Here is a 20,847-nt window from a genome sequence, read left to right on the forward strand (position 1 = left end):
CATCCTCACAAACTTTCGCATTAATAGTTTTATTATACGCCAATAGATTTCAGGAAGAGTCATAATAAATTGGGACTACTCAAACGCCTCCTATTTGTTAAAAAAGTAAGTTTAAGTCGATAAAACACGAATAAAACACGAATATGACATTTTCTAAAAAAAATTCCTAGCTAGATCGATTTATCGCCCCCGAATATATTGAATTTCATAAAAATCGTTGGAGCCGATTCCGAGATTCCAATTATATATATAGATATATATATAATTGGAATATAATGGATATATATACAAGAATTGCTCGTTTAAAGATATAAGATATAAATTTTACATTTTAATTCTACACAGCATGTAACATGTACATAATAACAATGATGCCAATGAACTGACCTGTGGTTCTTAAGCGACAACATTCCATGGATTGGCATCTTCCATATATTCATTAATGCTATAGTAGGCTTTATTTTTTATTATTTTATTATATATTTTATTATTTTATATTTTACTAAGTCGGAAAACAGACATTTCAATTTTATTTCTGTCCCACGTATCTATGTCTATCACCTAGTTTTGTATGTAAGTCGATGTTATTGTGATCTTATGTTTACATATAATCATTATAATTTTATTTACTTTCCAAAAAATTGGAAAAGCAGTTTGCAAGTAAATAAAATTTAGTTCAGTATGTTAAATTATAAAACTAATTTATTTAAAACCATTTAGGGACCATGGCCATACCAATAATAGGCAAGGTGGTGATGGTAGCTCTCGTTCTCTGGGTGGTGGGTGGTATGACAGCTGTGATTATACTCGTAATAAACGACGATACCACTGATAGTACCACTACCCCAAATCCCATTACCGTCCCTCAAACCACCAGTGATTATGGGCCAGATTACTTCCAAGTGGGAGTTGGTATAGCAGACATGACAGGACCATGTGTGGAAATTAATTTTGTAAGTAATTTAATTTATTGAATCATCAATATATTATAAAGTAAGTGTACCGCTTATTATAACGGGGATATATTTTGATACATTACTTTGTTGTAAGGAATTACGTAGGTATGTGTTTGTTGTTACGATTCACCTCAAAATTTACTAGATAGATTTTGAAAAAATTGTTTACAAATAGGCAGTTTATATTTACCGAGTGATATGGAAAAATTTTTCACATCTGGTCCACAATTAGTATTCTGTATAACATATAATTTGTTGATTATGTTATATAGTTTCACTATATAATAAAGTGTTATTTCATCACGTGACTGTTGAAATATTCCACAATCAAAGTGAACTAACTACGAGTATAATTAAGACTTATGTCTTTCGCAATCTACTATTGTGAAGTCGTTAGTAAAGTATGGGATATATATCTAAAATCTTTTACATATGGAGTTACTAGCTTCCGCCAGCGGTTTTGCCCGCGTGGAATTTAATTTTTTTTTTTGATTTAGTGACTGTGTATTATTGTTTTATCCCAAGGGAGAATTTAATACCTTCATACCCTGTCTGTATACCAAATTTCATCGTGATCCGTTCAGTAGTTTCAGTGTGATCGACGGACAAACATCCAAACAAACAAACTTTCACATTTATAATATTAGTCTGATCATAAGTACAGTAGTGATCAGTCTTTTGTATCCTATTCGATACAGTTACGTAAAATAAAAAGATAGTCCCGTCCTGCACTGATCTGATAACCCATTTTTACCTTCTTATCGAAATTAGTACTCTAAGTTCTAGGGTAAAGCACGCATCTTCACTTATTGACATAAGCTATACATTTACCACGGGCATAGCCAGCGCGAACCGCTTGTCTTGTTGCCAAATAAAATTTGGAATAATAATTTGAAATGCTATGCATAATAACTGGGTCATACAATGAAGTATCTTGATTTAGGTTGCTTATAACTATTTGTTATTATTTTTAATGTTCTTAGAAAGATAATATGTTAGGTAAACGCTGATAAAGAGAGAATTTCCTTATCATCATTAGGGGGGATAATATTATTAATCAATCAACTAATTAAGTTGTAATCAAATTAGTGCTTGAGCACTTAATCTTGTCGAAAGCGTGCTACGGGCAATTGATTCGATTATTATCGGTGAATGCAAAAACCCGGTGCTCAGACAGCTCTTTGTGACGACTTTGTGATTACCGAGTTATGAAGTATTACGAAGTTTTTTGATGTTTTATACGTAATTTTTACACACTTACAACTTTCGGTTTACGGTTAAATTAATTTACGGTTTCATTTCGATACTTTATACTACTGAAAAATAGCGTTCAATTCTTTAGCATTTCCTTGGCAGTATCTATGTTGCGAATCACAATTTTTTTGAAAGTTTACAATCTCGCGAGAAACATTTTAATCTGACGATGTTTACAGGTTACGGTTTTGCTATGTTTGCTGCAAAAAATTAAATTAAACACACTGTTTACAGCTCTTAAAATTCATATGTTGTACCATAGATAATTAATACAATAATATACTAGGATGTACATTTTACAGCCATCCAGAATAACATGCCAATTGTTTCATTATAATTTGCTTGACACGGTTTGACGACCAGTATTCTATTTATGCTGAAAGAAGATTACATTTATAAAAGATGCCATTTAGCGGATTAGCATCATGTTCACAGAAACATAAGCATCGTGGTAAACCGTTAGAACCCTTTATGAAAGTGCAAATTTCCATTTACGGGTAATTAAATATATCCCGTTTTTCCCTTGATTACGTCAAAGTTTCAGCTTTACTGTTATATTTTGAAAACTTGGAGGAAAATGTGAAAAATACGGTTTAACGTTTGTTTATTTTAGATGGGCTACGCCGATCTAGGCCAGGCGGGAGCTGGCTTACACACTCGGCAGTTCTCTCGCGCGTTTATATTCGTAAAGGGAAATACTAGAGTTGTGTTAGTGACTGCTGAAGTAATATCTATCGGCATCGCAGTTCGGCGTGAGGTAATGATGAAAAACCATGGAATTTTTTTTATGTCATAGCGGGCAACTGAGCTGGTGGTTCGCCTGATGGTAAACGATCACTACCGCCCATGAACATTTGCAGAGGCTTAGACCTCTGAGAATGCGCTGCCCGCTTTTAAAGGATGAGGGATGAGGAAAGGATTGATGACCGGAAAGAAGGAATGGACTGGGAAGGGCGAGGAGAAGGAAATAGGCCTCCGGCTCTCCCACTCACCGTACGAAACACAATAGCAAGCTATTATTTCACGCCGGTTTTCTGTGGGGGTGTGGTACTTCCCCGGTGCGAGCTGGCTCAATTCGTACCGAAGCATGCTCGACTCCCACAATAATCATCTATATAATTATCATGTATATTTACTCGTTTTATGCATACATACGTAGTATTTTATACTGGGAACTGATAGGTGATTATTTTATAAGGTGTGATTATTAGGTTATCCTACCTTTATTCTATATTTCAATTAAAATATTGTGTCCTTTAAATGTTATTGTATAAAAACGCTGTTCTACCTTACGCTTATCAGTTAGGGGTATAAAAATAGGTGTTAGCTGATTCTTAAGCTACCCTATATGTATGCAAAATTTCTTGAGAATCGATCCAGCCGTTTCTGAGGAGTATGGTAACTGACATTGGGACCTGAGAATTTTATATGTATAGACAACATTATGGCTCATCTTTAGTTGCCACTTTGAAACAAAGCTGCTTTATTTTAATTTAGTGTCACAATCAGTAGATATAAATTAAATGAATTAATAAAACCAAGTCTTAGATAATTATGTGAAAAAATTCTTTTATTATTTATTTGAAGGTAGTGAAAAAACTTCAACATTTATATGGAGACATGTACAGTCTTCAAAATGTGATAATCACAGGAACGCACACACACAGCGCACCAGGCGGCCATCTTGTTGACTTCATTCTAGATATTTCCATTCTAGGCTTTTCTACAGAGACCTACAATGCCTATGTGGAAGGTATAACTAGGGTAGGTAATGGTTATTTCGTATAGTAATTGAGTCTATACATTCGTTAAAAATTCTTTTAACAATGAAGTTTACCCTTTCTAATTTAAATGATACTTGTTAATTTAAATTGTGATTGATTTAAAAGTTATACCAGCATTATAGTTTGATAATACTGTGTTGCTAAATATTAACTCTATCACTATAAACGATGCAACCATTTCCCTTACGTTTAGCACAAACAATTTATTCAAAATCGATTCAGCAATTTTGCACATACAATACACACACACACACTTAACAGAGCATCATCCGCGCGCACGAGAACATGTCACCAGCGCGGCTGTACACAGCAAGTACGCGTGTGTGGCACGCACACATGAACAGATCGCCCTATTCGTATATGTATAACCCGGAAGAAGAAAGGAGTAGGTGAGTTTTGGGATTGTTAACGATTATAAATGTATATTCGTTTGTGTAATATACATATTACATTATATTAGAATTGATTACTTTGATGTTATTTGTCTAAATATTCAAAAATCCCGACCATCCTAGTCACTATATTATTTTTAGTCCCCATTATTTCCATCTTCAAGCAAAGTGCGAGCATACCCATATTTATTTAGCCATTTTTTTTCATTTATAACTCTAACTTTCATAGCGACTCTTAAAAAACATAATTCTCATAATTTAATTAAGAGTATTTTTTCCAATTTTTTATGATTGATATCAAATACAAATTAAATATAAACAAAACAATTTAATTTTTCTCAAACATTTAAGCATTTAATCATATCTTTCTTTAATAATTTCCTGGCCATTATCTTAGATATGACACAAACACAGACAACGAATTAACCCAAGTCCGCATAGTCAAACCTGATGGTAGCCTCCATGGGGTGCTGAACTGGTTCGCGGTACACACCACCAGCATGAACATGACCAATAAATTGGTCTCTTCTGATAACCTTGGGTACGCCGCTATGAGGCTGGAGACGGAATTGAACCCGGGACGGCCAGTTGGCAAGGTTTGTGCTGGCTTGTTGTTTATTTAGAATTATTTTGTCGGAATTTTGGGTTCTTAGTATAAGTATTGGTGTGGATTTGTTGTTGTCTATCTACATATATCAATATATTCTTCTCTTTATTTTTGAAATTAAAGTTTTACATTAAAATTGCTATGAGATATTAAATACTTAATAATTATTTCTTTTCAAGATTTAAGAGAAATTATTGTGGCATTTAGCATTTCAAAATGGCGTTAGGTTATTTGTACTAAATATTATATGCTTATTTTTATTTATAAGAAATAATTAAACAATGTAATTTTTTAATAACTAACTTAACCTTATTTTTTAATCAATATGAAACAGTTATTAAAAAAAAGGTGAAAAGAAAGGAAACAAATTATATAATCACTATAATTATAATTATATAATATTGCTAACCCTATTTCATACAAATTATCTAAAACATCCCATCCCAGCCAGCCATAGTGGCCGGTTTCTTGTCAGCGAGTCTTGGCGACGTGTCGCCCAACACGCGCGGCGCTCGCTGCGAGTTCAGCGGCAGAGAGTGCGACAACCAGTTCCTGCTCTGTGAGGCCAGGGAGCTTTGCTTCTCCATGGGCCCTGGGGAGGACATGTTCCAGAGCACCGAGATCATTGGGACCAGGGTGTTCCAGGCCGCTCTGGTGAGTGGGTGTTGGAGCACAATGTGTGATCAGTAGCAGAGTGCAAGAACTGGCATCTCACATCAAAATTATCAACTAATAAACAATATTTCGACAAATAAAGTGATTTCATTATTTTATATTTCATATGAATCATATGTTTCTCGACTCATTTCAATTTCGTCCACTCTTATATTAATTATCTAATTTAACGAAACTCGTGTCACAACTCAATCTGGCAAACACCGTGTAATCCCTTTAAATGATGGATGAAAGTAATTTAATATTTAGATTCTTGCTATAAAGTTTTCAACAGTTTTCTATAATCCCCCATACACAAAAGAGATAAAATATTCGAAAAACACAAACTCTTATTATTTCCAGGAAGTACTAAACTCTGAAGCGGAAGAGTTAGTGGGGGAGCTGGCCGTAGTGCATCAGTTTGTTGAAATGTCTGAAGAAACTGTGCCCAAGTATGATCCTGTCTCACGCACTTTTAACGCGGTGGGTATAAAGAAGGAATGGTTTTAGTTGTGAAATGTATTTCGAGACATGTGTTAGAAAACTCATTATTATTTAATTTGTATATATATATACATATTATATACTAGACGCTCATCCCGGCTGCTCCTGGATATAAAGATTCTTGTTTTTTCTCAAAGCATTTAATCGGAATAAAAAGTATTCTATCACCCAAGTCAGCTCTTTCCTATTCTCAAAATCCTCATACAAAATCCGTTCAGGAGTTTCAACGTGATTGACGGACAAACAGCGAAACAAACAAACTTCCATATTTATAATATTATTGTGATTTATATTATACTACCTTTCCGCCCGCGCGTGGCATTGGTTATATCGCTTTCATATCCCTATTTCAACTCCTTCTATCATTTTTTTCGTGATAAAAACTATTCTATGACCTTTCCCAAGTTCAGTTCTACCTTCCTACCAAATTACAAAAAAAAATTGGTTCAGAGGTTAAGGTGTGAAAGCGTAACACACAGACAGACATAGTTACTTTCGCATTTATAATATTAGTAGGGATGATCCGACCGAACAAAATATATTGTTGATGTCACAATATTCCCCAATTTTTCAAATAATCACTCTTTGGCACAAAAGTATTTGTTTAATAGTTATCTAATTTTTATATTTCCAGAGTAACCCTGTAAAAGGCTGTGTGCCTAGCTTGGGATACAGTTTCGCGTCAGGCACAATAGATGGCGCTAACTTACTTAATATCACGCAGGTATGTTGGGGTAAATGGCTGAGTTAAAAATAACACTTATATAAACTTGTTTAGAAAATACACGTTTGGTTTATTCTGTAAAATTTTCAATAAATCGTAATTTAAGATTAACATAATATTATAATAAGAAACAAACAACACATAAGAGGAACAAGAGAAAAGAATTAAAAGAAGAGAAGAAATGAATAGAAATTCTTATTTCCAAACTAGCTTTTGCTCGCGGCTTCGCGCGCGTTAAGTTCAGAGTAGTTTAATAGATGCTACATATATACATATAAACCTTCCTCTTGAGTCACTCTATCTATAAAAAAAAAACCACCAATATCCGTTGCGTAGTTTTAAAGATTTAAGCTTTGTTTTATGTTTTATCTGTTTTATATACAGTGATATTTTATAATGTATTATTGTATTTGTTTATTGAATACTAGCTGTCCACCCCGGCTTCGCCCGTGGTACATATAAAGCCTAAATTCACCCTCAATACTTTTATTGTAGGGCATCTAAAACTGAAAGAATTCAAAACGGACCAGTAGTTCCTAAGATTAGCACGTTCAAACAAACGAACAAACTCTTCAGCTTTATGATATATAGCTGTCCAGTTGAATATCTGAATTATTGCGATTAGAGTTATATATTTGAGTTTAAATAATAACAAAGGAACTAACTAATCCTTCAGCTTTATAGGTATACTGGTTTGGATGTTTTAACAAAGATATGTCACGGAACCCTATTTTTTTCCAAAATAAAATATAGTCTATGTTACCCGTGGATAATGTAGCTTTCGAATGGTGAAAGAATTTTTAAAATCGGTCCAGTAGTTTTTGAGCCTATTCATTACAACCAAACAAACAAACAAAGTTTTCCTCTTTATAATATTAGTGTAGAAATAAGAATACCAGATGTGTCGTAATTAGGCAAAAAATAGTTAACACAAATAAAAAAGCCAATTTTAAATTGACCAGGGCACAGTAAACAACAATCCACTACTAGACCTCATAACTGACATAGTAGCAAGACCCACTGCGGAAGACATCGAGTGCCACGCCCCCAAACCTATACTACTTGCTACTGGGAGGGTGAGATACTTTCATACATGTTTATGACAAGCTGCGCCCCGCGGTTTCACCCGCGTAAGTCTGTATCCCGTAGGAATATCGGGATAAAAAGTTGCTTATGTTATTCCAGTTGTCCAGCTATCTACCAAATTTCATTGCAATCGGTTCAGTAGATTTTGCGTGAAAGAGTATATATGTACATACATTTTCGCGTTTTTTCTACACTTTCAAATTTGTATTTGTGCCATTTTCTTAGAAGCTTCTCATCTTTCTTAAAAAATAACTTACAAACACACTTCTTGCTGCTTTTTTTCTCTTTTCACACATATCCCCTTTATTCTAGTTTCTTTCTTCTTTTCCTCAAATTTTAAAATATATTGCTCAATATTTCTCGTAACTCAAACCCGCCATTTTGTTCAAGGCTAACTTCCCACTCCCTTGGCACCCTCACAGAGTGTCCATATCCCTTATATGGCTAGGGAACCTTGCTATCGCGGGAATTCCCGGGGAGCCCAGTACTATGGCGGGGAGGAGGGTGAAGGATGTGATAGGATCTGTGATGGAGGACAGGGGATTCGAGAGGAGGGTGGTCGTGTCCGCGCTGGCTAATGAATACATACATTATGTGACCACTTTTGAGGAGTATCAGGTATTATTACTTGATCTTATGGTTTTTTAATATTTTGTGTTCTGTGTTCTTTGTGTTCTGGTGATAGTAAATACAATAACAAAAAAAAACTTTGAATGTATTCAACGCAATATACAAATATTTGACAATTTTTAATGAAAAGAAAAAAAGGGAATTATTAAACGAGGTTCTACATTAAATATTGTTATTTTTTCAAAAACGCATCATATCTGCCAACAGTTTTTTAATAAACCTAAAAATATTAACTATAAATTTTATTCAACTGTTTTTATATTTTTATTTAACACAATTTATGAAATACTATCCAAGACATTTGCTTAACATCCACTGAATATTGATTAAATAACTATCACTCAGGTACAAAGGTACGAGGCAGCGTCAGTAATATACGGCCCCCACACTCTGGACATATTCCTCAACAAGTTTAGAGAGTTCACCGCTGTTGCTATTGAGGTATTCCTTTGTTTTATTTATTGTCTTTAAAGCAGAATTTTTATGAATTGGGAACGTGAAATAAGTAGAGAGTGAGAAAAGAAGCATAAAAGTTTATTTTATTTAGCTACACAATGCCAGAATTTGTTTATTAGAAAAACTTTTTAACGCGATTTATTCATTATATTATTAACTCGACGTTTCGAACACTTTATAGCGAGCGTGGTTACAAATTTAAGGCGTTTCATTTTTTGGTTAAAAATTATAATTTTATCACTATTTCATAGGGTGGACACTTGCCCCCGGGGCCAGAACCTATCGATTTCCGGAACAACACGATATCGCTGATCGGGCCCGTGATCATGGACACTGCCCCATTTGGGACGAACTTCGGAGACGTTCTCCAACAGCCCCCGGATACAGTGGCTCCCGGGGACGTTGTTAGCGCTAGTTTTGTGAGTTTGTTTGACTTATCAATTCATTTTTTGTTGTTTTTTTTTTTTGTATTTGCAGGGTCATTGTGATCAACAATACATTTTTTACAATTCTTTTAAGTGTACTGCAACTTCACTGAGTGCTATAGGCTATGTATATGTATGACATAAATGGTAAATAACACTAACGCCAAAATCATTCTACCAAATGGGCAATTAGAGAAGAAATTTGAAAGAATTTCAATTAAATAATTTTCATACAATATTTCATACTTTTTAGGTCCTTATCATAAAAAAGTATTATATGCTTTCAATATATATATTTATATAACACAAATATACACATGTACCTATATCTAAATTTTCGTGTATAGGTCGCAGCAAACCCCCGGAACGACTTGCTCCAAGAGTCGAGTCACGCGGCAGTTGAGCGACTTGAGCTGGGCCACTGGGTCACCGTGGCTTCCGACGCCGACTGGACTACTAAGTAATTGATTACTAGGATAACTAGGATTAGGACAAATCCTAATGCATTTTAATCATTTATATATCTAGGTTTTTGAAAAAGAAGTCTAGTTTTGACTTAGGTCTTGAAATATTTTTCATGCTACATTTTGTACTGTGTTGTGGGTTGCCTGAAAGAGCGTTAGTAATACTTACTTACTAGAGTGTCGCAATGACCCAAAGTAAGTCTTGGCCTCCGACAAAAAGAGCCTCCATTTGATCCTATCCTGCGCCTTCTCTTGCCAGTTTTCAGTCTGGAGGGAGTGCAGGTCTTCTTACTTCGTCTTTCCATCTGTATCTAGGACGTCCGACCTGTCGACGACCAGATGGTTGTCCCAGATACCAGACAGAGAAAGAGCGTTAGTAATTGATGAGAAATATTTAAAGAATACAAAAAAATTAAATCACGAGGCAGGATACGAACCCGCGTCATTTCGCTCGAGGTTTTTCTATTCTTTCAAAATTTCTCTACAGACGGTTAGACAGATTTTCATATCACAGATAACAGAATACGTAATACGTATACTCGAGTGCGTAGTATATTATTAGTATAGTAGTAGTTATTATAAATTGTTCAGAGTTAATAGAAAGTAAGTTATTGAAAGAGTAGTTTTAATACTTTATGCATGGTTTAGTTATGAAGCAGAAATTGCGTTGAAATATGTAATAACATATGTATAGATTAATTTAAAGCAATTTCCCATAGATTTAAATGGAAACGCGAGTCAACTATACTAGGCACCAGTACGGCATCATTCGAATGGAACATCCCGCTCAGTTCCATTCCCTCCAACCTCCCGCACAGGATCGTGTATAGAGGAACGGCCAGGAGGGTGACGGGCGTAATGAGGAGCTTCCAAGGAGCCACTGGGAACTTCACTATTGGATATAGAATAAACGTTTAGCAAAGTTTTTCGTTTTATTTCCTATGTCTGCTGGGTATTGTGAAGTCTTTTTAGGTTTAAAAAAGGAATTTACCAAAAAGTCATTGATGATTATTATAAATATAATATTGAGAATTAGAATTATCTATATTTAAAATCTCAATATTATATGTTTAATCCTAACCTAATCTAGAGATGGTGTTTTTTTTTCTCAATCACGGACGGCGGCACGGGACAGGCGGACGCTAAGAAGTCATTTATCCCAAAAGCCCTATTTTCGCCAGTTCTAAGTAAATCAGACGGGGCATAAACGTAAGTCTCCACAGGGAATTGAACCAGTTTACGTTAACCTGTAATGTAATCGTATTCTCGGTGCCAAAGACAGAGTTGAGTATCCTACTAATTTTATAAATGCGAAAGTTTGAAATGATGTGTGTATGTTTGTTACTATTTCACGCAAAAACTACTGAACCGATTGCAATGAACGTAGTTCGTACGTAGATAGCTGGACAGCTGAAATAACATGTAGGCAACTTTTTATCCAAATATTCCGACGTGGTACGGACTCACCCGGGTGAAACCGCGGAGCACAGCTAGTGATTTAACATAGGTGTGTAAGTAAACTTTAATGGTATCGAGAGACTTCAGTGTATCGAGATTTGGTTAAACGTACAAATTAACTTGTTGGGTTAATAATTTGATATAGAAATAATACCTAATTAGACATCACTCAAGTCAGTATTTTGAATTATTTTGAATTAAGTATAAGTATAAGTATTTTGAATTCCGTAGAATTAATTCTAGTTTGATAAAGAAATAGTTAATTGCTACAAGTAATTGGAATAATGTAATTTAATAAAAGTAATCTATGGATATGAAGTGGCATAATGTTTATTTTATTTTAATACTTTTGCCGCAGCTATAAGTATATAAAAATCCTATCGCATGTTAGTTACATTCTACATGTTTTATTGAATGAAACTTAAAATTTTAGCGTTTACACAAAAATACCTACAGACGAACAAATAATAAAAATAGATGTTGTTTCCTACCATATACTAGATATTCTTCAGTAGGTGTCTGTAATGTCAGACATTGCCCTGGTTCAAATTTATCTTATGAATTGATTATGACTGCTCAAATCTTCAGTGTAGCGTACGGTACCCGAATCTGTGATATGTTTGACAAACAATTTATGCCTTGGTTTTGTTTGCGAACTTCAATTTGTTACTATAATAGCTCCATTTTACTTAGACTTCCAAGAGATATTGATCAGGAATTATATGCCTTAATGAATTGCGATAAAGTTTAGATTGACTTTTAAATATCTTCTGTTTATGATGTTCTCATACCAGTAGTGTGGATGCCATAGTCAGTCTCATTAATACTGACGTGCGGAAACGTTCTTCAACGAGTGAATATATTAAATAGATATAATAATGTGCATAGAGTGTAGATGATAAAACTAGGTGCAGTTTTAGTAGTAAGTGTTTATACAGAAAGTTTGGATGGTAAGTAGTTACGTACTTCAGAAGCAAATACATTGCTATTTGTTGCTTTATGGTGCAAAGAAACAGTTTTAAAGACAGTTTACATTTTAATATAATTACTTGTTTTTTTTTATAGTTCCAAAGTTTTCGCGCGAAATTTAATATTCATGCTTATTTTCAAGTTGTAAATTCGCGAAAAGGGTTCTTACCAATAGTTCTAATATTGTAAGAGTGAATGCGCGTTCCTAATATGTTTAATCGTTTAATAGATAGATATGGATATCATACAAGTAGCACAGTAAATCATTTGTTACTTGGTCTATTAGCCAATTGTGCGTCCCCGCTTCCCATCTCGCTTATTGATATATCCTTTCGAGAAAATATACTGAATTTACTTTTTTATGAAAGTGAAGTCCCGTATCTCTGTGAGGTTTGAGGCAGCCTGATTTTTCCACTCCCGCTAACATTGTACTAAGGGATCAGTCGCAACTATGTGATTATATATTTTTTGAACTTTAAAATGAGAATTTATAGATTGTTATGCTGTGGTTATTTAACGTACATAGAATACCATATAGAGGAAAATAATGAATGTCAAGGTGTCGTGTATTGTTGTTGCGTAGATACACATTGTCTTTATGTATATAAAAATTATTTAAAATTATAGTAACAGTAAACGAATTGAACTATCAATTTTATTAAAATCAGTTCGAAAATTTTACTGTACAAGCTTATGAGCTTTATACTTTTTTCTTTTGTCTCAATAGAGACTAGTGATACACAAGACGACTGATACGCAAGCCTTGTAATAAAAAACGGGGCTCCGTCGACCCACAACTAGCACCTGGTGGACGTTTCAGAAAAGTAACTTTTTACAATAATACTGCTAGCTTATGTAAATTGACGACGCCATTTGTAGGTATATGGTGAAAACAAGTAATTTGGCTGCGGAGTACACTGGGATACCTACATATTAATTTTCTACCTAACTCAAACATTTTATTTTTATTTATTCAATTAAACTTTTTATGGAAACGCTTTCGAATCGTTATAAAGTTATAACATTCACCATAACATTATTGTTGATAGGATATGAACGATTAAAATGTTTTGTTTTCAAATTTATCACAAAAATATCAAGGGTCATAAACTTTAACTGTAAGCGATAGCTTAATATCTCCTTATATGTATGATAACAATATTTAGAATTCATTTGTCAGTTGTTAATTATACCTTTAGCAGCTCATGCGTGTTGTGATTCTCGTTATAAAGGTAAATATAAAAATATAATCCTTAATCGAGAGAATAGCATTAAAAAGTACGAATTCCAATTTACTTGGAAAACGGAATTGGTAATATAATATAGATATTTTCAATAATAAACAGCATCATCATTAAAAAAAGAGGAGATATCATTAATTTTTTTATATATCTTTCGCACAATCCAAAACGCGTAAATAAAAACATAAAAATGTGTATATTTTAAAACTAACAAAAAATCTTTAGTTTTTAAAAGATAAAGCGACTTTATTCTTTTATATTTTTAATCCTAAATTTATGTGAATCTCTCGATCTATCTGCGTAATAATACTGAAATAAAGAATCCATATATCGAAGAAGTTTATGGATAAATTTTCTAATCCTTATCGCTGAAACTACACATTTTAATGGTGGATTATTTTGAATATGATAACATTATTTATTTTGATCATTAACCATTACAATGCTGTTTGCAAACATATGTTATCTCGATTTCAACAATCTTTTCAGAGAGAAACTCATTAAAATGTCAAAACTCATCACGAAGAAGGTGATTAACTCCCCAGAGACGTGCGTAGATGACAACCTGAGAGGCGTGGTAGCACTCTACCCGAATTTGAAACTTCACCCTAAGCACAGAGTTGTTACTATACGACAAAACGTAAGTGAAATAGGATGTGGGAACCTGAAGAATCCGTTATGTTAGGTTCTATAAATATTTCATGCATCTGGCTTTATATATGTGTGGGTGTGCTAGCAGTTAGCGATGTACATATTAGTGTTTTTGTTTTGTACTAAAGTGAAAAATCAGTCAAGTGCGAATCAGACACGCGGGATCTGTATGAATAAGCTGAAAAGGAACAGCAAAAACAAGAAAAACAAAATGGTCACCCATAGAATTTATGGCTTTGCTAGGAAATCTAGATAGAAACTTTGAAAATTGGATAGAGAAATCTTAGTAATAGGGTATATTATACACATAGAAATACATGATATAAATATTATTTATTATATTGGTACATTGATTTAAAAAATTGAATGATGTTTTATTTTTCAGAGCGACTCTAAGAGGGTAGCCGTTCTTGGGGGAGGTGGTTCCGGACATGAGCCTTTTGCAGCAGGTAGGTTTTTGATATATTCTTGACCCAGACTTGAGCTGATAGCAATCCTACTAATCCTACTAATATTATAAATGCGAAAGTTTGTAAGGATGTGTGTGCGTTTGTTACTCTTTCACGCAAAAAATACTGAACCGGTTGTAATAAAATTTGATACGTAGACAGCTGGACAACTGGAATAACATATAGGCAACTTTTTATTCCCATATTCCTACGAGATACGGAATTACCCGCGTGAAACCGCGGGGCGCAAAACACATAAGGAAATATAATAAAGAAGCTATTCATCCTAATCATAAAAATATAAGAAATGAATGGATTTTAACTTTAAAATATGGTTTCAAGAAAAAGAAGACTGTACGTCGTGTTATGGTAAACCAGTTAATGTAACGCGTTATGGCTTTTCTTCGTTTCCACGCCATCAAGGTCGAGTAGCATGTCAGCCACGACACGAATTGCATTATGTGGTCTTTCTTTAATTGTCAGAATGCGTCGAAAACGTTTTTTTGAACGTTTTCATTAGAGATTTGGATTTTTTGCTATGAGCGTAACGTACATTCAAATACTAATTTACTTTCTTATCTTCAACACTACAAGCAATTTTCATTTTTTTAGTATAAGACTAAACAAAGGCTTATAATATTATTTATGCTTCAGGTCTCATCGGATCCGGCATGTTGGACGGCGCGGTGGCGGGCGGCGTTTTCGCCTCACCCCCCACTGGGAACGTACTATATGCTATTACGCAGTTATATAAGTACAACTCAGGTAAATTTGTTTTATTTTAAAATATATAAATAACCAGATAGAGGATTACCTTTCAATTACGAGTGACATGTTATGTGCTGATTGAGCACGCTTCGGCACGCATTGGGGCCCCACAGAAGACCGGCGTGAAATAGTTGTTGTTCTGTTGTGTTTCGTTCGGTGAGTGGGGGATCCGGAGGCCCATATCCTCTTCCTAACCTTCCTAGTCCATTCCTTTATTCCTCAATCAATCCTTTCTTAATCCATTTCCAAAAAGATAAACTAAATCAAACAATTTAACTTTGTCACATTCAGGGGGTGTGCTAGTACTACTCGGGAACTACACCGGAGATAGATTGAACTTCGGAAAAGCATTCGAGAAGGCTAGGGTTGCTGGAATTAAGGCAAGTTTTTCCTTTAAATTATATATTATGTTACCTGAACTTCAATTGCATTATAAGCATTTTTATTCGTTGCTAATTCCTTTACTTAATAAGTAAATACTTAAAGTTTCGTTACTTGTTACGGTTTAATGTAACAATAGTTTTTTAAACTCACATCAAAACGCTTTTATTTATGTTTACTTAGACTAGCTTTTTAGGAGCACTAGGTACGTAGCTATATAATAGCTAAAGCAAACAGGACAAGAAAGAAGTGAACCAATACATTCATAATATAAAAAAGATAACTCAAAGTTAATTAGCTATTCCATTTTATGTCAAACAACACAAATTGAAAACGTATTAGGCCATTATTTTCATATCAATAGTTAGTTATGTACAGAATTTATAACTTTACTACTAATATTAAGCCCACGAGTGTTTAAACGCGCTAACCTCAAGAACAACTCGACCGATTTCAAAAATTTTTTTACAGATGTATATGTAATTGATCCCGAGCGGTTTAGGCTATATATATATATACCTACATCCCACGGGCGTAGCCAGGGCGGGCCCCCAGTCTATAACTACTGTTATGCGTTGTGTATAGGTATACGAACCTACTATATTTAAAAGATTATATTCTTACGTAGGTAGAGGGTTTTATCGTGGGTGAAGATGTCGCGTCGAGCCACAACAAAACCGGCGGGCGGAGCATGTGCGGCGAAGTTTTCTTATACAAAGTTTGTATACATATATGTCAATGAAATTCAATGAATAATATAAAAACTGAAACTCAATCATCATCATCAGGCTATAATTCACCACGATGGCAAAGTGCTTGTAGGCAGATGTCATATGTCGTCGAACTTTTGATTCTTGGACATGCTGGTAGATTATAGATTTTAAGTCCGAGGTCCTCACCACTGAGCCCACCATTACTTAAAACTCAATGTTAATACCTTAAAATGTTTAATCATTGGGGGAGGCCTATGTCCAGCAGTGGACGTCGTTAGGCTGCAACGACAACAGTGTTAATATAAAACTTAAAAATAACTTGATATATAAAACTTAAAAATAAAATATATACAGTTATGTGGCGGCATGGCCCACAGGGGGTACGATCTCCAGACCATTCACAGTATGGCGGGCGAAGTGAATAAGCACATGGCAACTTTGGGGATCTGCTTAACTGCATGTTCTTTACCAGGTAAGTTACCTATTCAGTTTTCTAATCGCATTTATACTTTGACGACTATTATATATAATGTATTTTATATCATAAAATTGTTTGGTTCACCAATATATTAAATAGCACATCACGATATTATTGAAAAGAATAATATATACAATTCCAAGTAGCATAATAGCATTGCAGGAATCCTCCTTATTATTCGATTTCAAAAAAATATATATAAATTTGACTTCTACAAAGTATAGACCATTAAAGAAAGGTAACATTTTTCTGCGTTAAGAAAATTTATCTCCTTTGCACTTGATGTTCAAAATGCAGAACATGCGGGACGCATCCAACATCTTGCAGGACAATTTCATTAATTCTTTCAAAGCAGGATTACATCCAGTTTGTGTTACTATGTATTAACATGTAAAATAGACATAATTGGTAAAGAACAACTGCAGAGTTTCTTGCCGGCTGTTCTCTGTAGAAACTGCTTTCCGAATCGGTGCTAAATGTCAAAGTTAAGCTATGACGATTTAAAAGTGTTTCTATAAAAAGTCTAATTGAATAAATAAATGTTTGAGTTTCGAGTTTAACACGGCTCGGTCACACGGAATGCGCGACGGCCGGGATTGGCCGCCATACCCCTGTCTAGGGTTAAGCAAGTTTCTAAAACACACCCCAAATAATTCCTTTACAGGCCAACCGCCATTATTCGAAATAGCGGCCGATGAAATGGAGATTGGCGCGGGCGTGCACGGCGAGGCGGGAGTCGAGAAGCGCAAGATGGGAACCGCCAAGGAAATCGTCGCTATAATACTGGACCAGGTGAGCACCGTCCACATCCTTCATTAGTGGCTCGACGCAAAACCGTGGGTGCGATGAGAGTTCGTGGTAAAACTAAAAAAAAGTAAGAAAAATGTAATTATTTGAAAGAATTTTAAAATAACTATCGGATCAGTAGCTACCAACTTTTATAATAAATCTCACTGCGTAGGTTTCTATATTACAACCGAGTTTTAATAAATTTGTAATGTATTAACATTACCATAGATAATTCTCAAAACATATAATTATAATGCGTATAGGTAACCGCACACCTAAAACTGGAAGCCGGCGCACGAGTCGCCGCTATGATCAACAACATGGGAGGCACTTCCTTAATGGAAATGAATATTATTGCTGCTGAAATAAAGGACTATTTGGGTGAGCAGATGAAGCTTTGATGAATCTTGATATAAAAATATCTTGTGATGCTTAAACATACATTAAATGAATTCTCCAATGCGGGGTTTTTAACACACATTTTCTTGTATTTGAAAAAGAACCTGATAAAATAGCTATACCCATATTGTTAACTAGCTATTTAGCTCGGCTTCGTCCGTGCTACATGTAGCATGTGAAGTCATAGCTTTCTACTGGTGAAAAAATTATTGAAATTCGTTCTATAATTTTCGTGTGAAAGCGTTATAAACATCTTACATAGAAATATTTTCTGTTTTTAATATAAGTGTGAATGTGGTATTTCGTTTTAGTAACTGTTCATTTTATTATAAATTATTTCATTTTTTACTACTAATTTTTCAATATGTACATTTTTTTTCAGTTCAAAAGAAAATCCGTTTGGAAAGAATATTCTCAGGTCACCTAAAAACCTCTCTAGACATGCAGGGCTTCCAGATCTGTTTATTGCACTTAAACGATACTTATGGTGACCTCTGGCTAGAATTAATAGATCTGCCCACTGATGCGCTGGGCTGGGTGGGTGGAGCCATGTCTGTGGGGGAGGGGGAACTTGAGGACGGGGATGATGAGGATGACGAAGATGGTACGCTGAATGATAAGCAGAAGGTAAGTTTGACAAATTTGACATTTGACATCCATAATTTATATCCATAACCAGTGGTCCGCCCAGGCTTCATCCGTGATACGGTTTTTCTCTCCATAAGAACAATACGTAAGCCTTTATAAAAACGTTAAAATATCAGCCGAAATAGTCGAGCCGTTCTCGTAATGTAAAATGTAAATACCTGTATCAAATTGGGATAACTGTAATATTTGTGTACTTGTAGAAGCCATCCGGTCCGCCTCTATCCGCACGGGCGCGCAAGCTGGCCCGCAGCGCGCTGAGCGCCGCGTGCGCCGAGCTCGCGCGCCGCGAGCAGCTGCTCAACACGCTCGACTCGGGCTGCGGGGACGGCGACTGTGGGATCACCCTCAAGAACTTTGCGGAGGGTGCGCATGATTTTTTATCTCGTCAATCCTATCTAAATCCCTTTCCAACTTATCGAGGCCATCCATTAGGAGAGGCGTAAATATGTAATCGACCTTGCGTTTCTCTAAATGTTAATAGGCGGTGGTAGCGCTTACCATCAGGCGACCCACCAGCTCCATTGCCGACGATGACATAAAAAAATATGCCCGGATCGCTCTAGGCTTCAATGCGTTAAATTTTTTTAATAATTTATATAAAATTTATAAATAATTGCAATACTTATAAAAAGAACATTATTTTCTCTTACAGCCATAAAATCTTACTCAGAGACCGCATCTTTCGAATATCCTTCTAAATTCCTGTGGGATTTGTCGGAAATAGCAGAAACGGATATGGGCGGAACATCCGGCGGAGTGTACAGCTTGGGACTAGCTGCCGCTGCGCAGGAGTTTATGAAGTGAGGTTTATTTATCATTTATTTATATGCTTTAGGTAATCAAAATACATATTTGATTATAATATAAATATATGTATGTAAAATATCTATAAAATGAAATATATTTCAAAGGTATGCTAAATACAATAGTTAATTTAGTTTTTTTAGTTAACTAGCTTTTGTCCGCGGCTTCGCACGCGTTCAAATGCAAATTCGGGTTAGTTTAATAGATGTTATTATACATATAATCCTTCCTCTTGAGTCACTCTATCTATTAAAAAAACCATCAAAATCCGTTGCGTAGTTTTAAAGATTTAAGCATACTTAGGGACAGAGAAAGTGACTTTGTTATACTATGTAGTGATATACAGTTAGTTTAGGTTATATAAACTATTTAAAAGGATTATTATTTAATGCAATTGTTTCAGTGCTGAAACAAATAACAGTGAAACATGGTTGTCCGCTTGGAATTCCGCGATGGCCGCTATCACGAAGTACGGGGGCGCGGAGCCTGGTGATAGGACTATGGTAACACTGTTTAGTTTACACAGCTAAAATACAATTTATTTATTTATTTGGCAATATATTTATACACATAACGGTCGATTGCGAACTTTCCTAAAACGAATGACCATTTCTTTCTTTATCCTAACGTAACCTACCACTACGTACCAGGGGGAAGGTACCAATCCAAATTCTAATTCGGACTCAACTACAACTATCTCCTATCAAACACTAAGAAAATCACGCCAATAAAAACAAAGTCACTCTAATTGAGAACCTCGTTAATTTTTGGGACGTCGATTGAAAATTAATTGATAAATATTGAACTAAAATAATAGCCCTTTGATCTCCCACAGCAGACTAATGTTTTACCTAATCATACTAATCTTTAATAACGTGTGTAATATCGATAGACAACTCCTATTTAAAGAAACTTTTTTATGCCATGCTCTAAATATATTTTGTCCATTATTTAATTAATTTCTTTGTTATAGTTGGACACACTACACGCTGCAGCGACAGCGTTCAAAGAGGCTCTGTCAGAATCAAATTCAATGAAAATTGTTCTTGAAAAGGTTATAGAGGCTGCCGATAAGGGTGCAAAGGCCACAGCAAATATGGTGGCGAGGTAATTATAAGAAACTATATAAAAATAAGCCTAAATGTGGAGAAAAATTGTGAAAT

The 20,847-nt window shown here is 34.8% G+C and overlaps 2 protein-coding genes across 2 annotated transcripts in view; both read left to right on the plus strand.

Annotated features, from left to right (window-relative positions):
* The first annotated feature begins 725 nt into the window (after nt 1–725).
* Nucleotides 726–10,854, plus strand: LOC119834364 (neutral ceramidase-like). The gene is made up of 14 exons (XM_038358708.1): nt 726–953; nt 2,824–2,967; nt 3,798–3,974; nt 4,256–4,383; nt 4,784–4,982; nt 5,441–5,647; nt 6,011–6,130; nt 6,786–6,875; nt 7,838–7,951; nt 8,352–8,579; nt 8,937–9,032; nt 9,299–9,466; nt 9,820–9,932; nt 10,656–10,854. Exons 1-14 carry the CDS (start codon nt 726–728, stop codon nt 10,852–10,854), a joined length of 2,211 nt encoding a protein of 736 aa, XP_038214636.1.
* A 1,436-nt stretch (nt 10,855–12,290) lies between these two features.
* LOC119834486 (triokinase/FMN cyclase-like) overlaps nt 12,291–20,847 on the plus strand; it is a 10,131-nt gene continuing 1,574 nt past the window's right edge. Inside the window, exons 1-14 of the mRNA XM_038358862.1 lie at nt 12,291–12,344; nt 14,094–14,244; nt 14,641–14,704; nt 15,359–15,469; nt 15,764–15,852; nt 16,482–16,571; nt 16,921–17,038; nt 17,709–17,836; nt 18,097–18,214; nt 18,615–18,859; nt 19,081–19,243; nt 19,533–19,680; nt 20,088–20,187; nt 20,658–20,791. Coding sequence (XP_038214790.1) covers nt 14,110–14,244; nt 14,641–14,704; nt 15,359–15,469; nt 15,764–15,852; nt 16,482–16,571; nt 16,921–17,038; nt 17,709–17,836; nt 18,097–18,214; nt 18,615–18,859; nt 19,081–19,243; nt 19,533–19,680; nt 20,088–20,187; nt 20,658–20,791 — 1,643 coding nt within the window. The 5' untranslated portion in view covers nt 12,291–12,344; nt 14,094–14,109. The remainder of the gene's footprint in view (nt 12,345–14,093; nt 14,245–14,640; nt 14,705–15,358; nt 15,470–15,763; nt 15,853–16,481; nt 16,572–16,920; nt 17,039–17,708; nt 17,837–18,096; nt 18,215–18,614; nt 18,860–19,080; nt 19,244–19,532; nt 19,681–20,087; nt 20,188–20,657; nt 20,792–20,847) is intronic.

The sequence above is a fragment of the Zerene cesonia genome, chromosome 19 (genome assembly GCF_012273895.1).
Source record: "Zerene cesonia ecotype Mississippi chromosome 19, Zerene_cesonia_1.1, whole genome shotgun sequence".
Lineage (NCBI taxonomy): Eukaryota > Metazoa > Arthropoda > Insecta > Lepidoptera > Pieridae > Zerene > Zerene cesonia.

Excerpts from the sequence above, each read along its gene's own strand:
- LOC119834364 (XM_038358708.1), top strand. The coding sequence starts at position 726 with ATGGCCATACCAATAATAGGCAAGGTGGTGATGGTAGCTCTCGTTCTC. Across the intron at positions 6,876-7,837 it reads ACTTACTTAATATCACGCAG|GGCACAGTAAACAACAATCC; the intron begins GTATGTTGGGGT and ends TAAATTGACCAG. Across the intron at positions 9,933-10,655 it reads GACGCCGACTGGACTACTAA|ATTTAAATGGAAACGCGAGT; the intron begins GTAATTGATTAC and ends AATTTCCCATAG.